Source organism: Vairimorpha necatrix, chromosome 12 (genome assembly GCF_036630325.1).
Source record: "Vairimorpha necatrix chromosome 12, complete sequence".
NCBI classification, from domain to species: Eukaryota; Fungi; Microsporidia; family Nosematidae; genus Vairimorpha; species Vairimorpha necatrix.
Window position 1 is genome coordinate 917713 of NC_088827.1, and position 2535 is coordinate 920247.

At 22.7% G+C, this 2535-nt stretch overlaps 1 protein-coding gene across 1 annotated transcript; it reads right to left on the reverse strand.

Moving 5' to 3' along the window:
• Positions 1-1686: 1686 nt before the first annotated feature.
• VNE69_12202 (uncharacterized protein) lies at positions 1687-2535 on the reverse strand (the record flags this gene model as incomplete). Its single annotated transcript, XM_065475290.1, has 1 exon — positions 1687-2535. The coding sequence occupies one exon, from the start codon at positions 2533-2535 to the stop codon at positions 1687-1689; it is 849 nt and encodes a 282-aa protein (XP_065331362.1).

Genomic DNA, 2535 nt, shown 5'->3' on the forward strand with positions numbered 1-2535 from the left:
TTTACAAATATTATATAAGTTTTTAATAAACGATTAACTTTTTTTAAAACAAGACACAGAATAGTTCTAATTAAAATAAAAAAGTATAAATTTTAAAAAGTAATATTAATAAAGAAATATTTTAAAATTTCAAATTTTGTTATGTATAAAACGTTAGAACTAAAAGATAAAATAAATATTTAATGATGAGATATTTTATATCAATAACTAAAATAGAATTAATTCAACAAATAAAGCTGCTTTTGTACAATGTATTAAATTGATTTTCTACACTAAATGAAAGGTTTCATATAAAATTCTTAGATTTTATAAAATTCCATGCTTAATAGATATGAATATTAAGATACATCGACAATAATGCGAACTAATTGTATATTTATAACTCACATGCTTCAATACCATAATTTTTCTAGTTTAGTTCATTGACAGATCGATAAATTCAATTATATTTCAGTTATACACTAAACAAGATAAATAAATTTTTTTTATTAGAATGAGATGTCTCGCAGATTAATATTTGCAATTCTTGCTTTAAATTCATTCGTTTATCGAATCGGACGAGAATAATAAATAGAAGACTAAATATATTCTAATCATAACCCTTAAATAGTGTATTTATGATTACAAATAATTTTCAGAAATATCACATAAACACACAACTTTTCGGTATTATTACTAATTGTCTATAAATTATAACCTTCTTATGCATTATATTGCTCTAAAAAATATATTTCAAACATAAATTAAAATCACAAAAATGTTATTATAGATTATTGTTAAAGACAATTGTAAGTTAAGGGTTAAATTTATTAAATCTATATTCCCAACAATATTAAATTTTTTTGAATTTTGTTGTATTATTTAAAAATTTATATTTTCACCCCTTAATTTTATCATGAATAAAGATCTTAAAAATAAAAAATTTAATTAGCGAAATTATAAAAAATCAAAATATATTTGTTATATTTGTATAATTTCTATCCCCATTATGATATATAAAGACATTAATTATAAATTAATCTTACTAAACCAGAGGAGCTACCTCTTGTCAAATAGAGTTCTATAAAATTAATAGCTTTATTATTATATTTTCTATTGTAGCGTTGGCCATCTCATATAGGAGCCTGATCCCTGGCTTTATCGCCCTTCCTTGGTCGTTGGTGCCAAGGGCATTGATCGTTCTTTTGTTTCATGATCCGGTGAAGGTCAGGACAAAAAGAAATAAATATTTGATTTTTGGGATAAACCGGTCGAATGGTCTTTTTCCAAAAAATTGAAATTAATTAAATTATAAATAATTAATTTGTGGTATTTGTAATACCAAAAAACTCAATAAATTAATTTTTTTTGATCGATTATATCCATAGAAAGAACACAAAAAAGAATCTTCTACAAATAATATTATATACTAAAACTTGAGTAAAATTTGACAGTAAATAACATTAAATAGTTCAAAACATTTAAATTTGATCTTTACTTACTTTTTTCGAAAAGAAATGAAAAATATCGCCTTTTTATTTTTTTTTTCAAAAAAGTAATTTATGATTTTTTAAAAACACTTTATTCAACTCGATTTTAAACAAAAAAGGTTTAAATATCTTCTTAATTGTTAAATTTAAACTTTTTGAAAATTTTTATTAGCAGACTAAAGTTCTTGGAGCAAAATAATGATATTTTGTGTTACTTCTAAAAATTCATGTCTTTTTTGAATACGTATGTCAGATTTATTGACATATCATATAATAATTGATTTATAATACAATGATTAGACGAAAAAATGATGTATCGCTTAATAATCAATTCATACAAATTGATAAATCTTTTACACAAATTGAAATAATCAAATAGATAAGGAAACCTTTCTAAAGATAGCCTATGATATAAAATCATTGTATCAGTATTATAATTATATTTTAAATATGTAGGCTTGAGTTTTGCAAAGTAAGAAATCGTACTAGAAATTATATCTATATTTTCTATTATCAGGGATTTGGAAATTGTATCTATAGAAGAACTTTCCACTTCGCTTTTAATAGTGGGCAAAAACACATCATTTAATCTTTTTATATTATGACTGAACTTATTAATTATCATACAACACTTTCTATATTTTTTCCAAATATCTTTTGGAAATACTTTAACCTCATTTATTGAAACCTGATGATGTTCATTTATCCATATTCGAAATAAATTATCAAAAGTTACAAATCTGAGATAACAAGTCAATAATTTTTCATTTGTTTTAATCGTTTTTGTATTGAGATAATTTGTTTCCATAAGATAGACAAAACCAAGAAGTTCTTGTAAATAATTAAGTTCGTGCTTTTTGATTTTAGCCTCTGACTGAGTCGGTTTCTCTCTTTGTGAAGGTAATGCTTGTTCTTTTAAACTTTTCGCTGTGATTGATATATCAATTATATTTACACAACTGATTTTTACATTAGAATTACAATTGGGTTTTTGTTCGTATAATGGTTCAAAATTTTTACCTTGGTCGTGTTTTGAGCAAAATATTAATAAAATATATTGAAACAT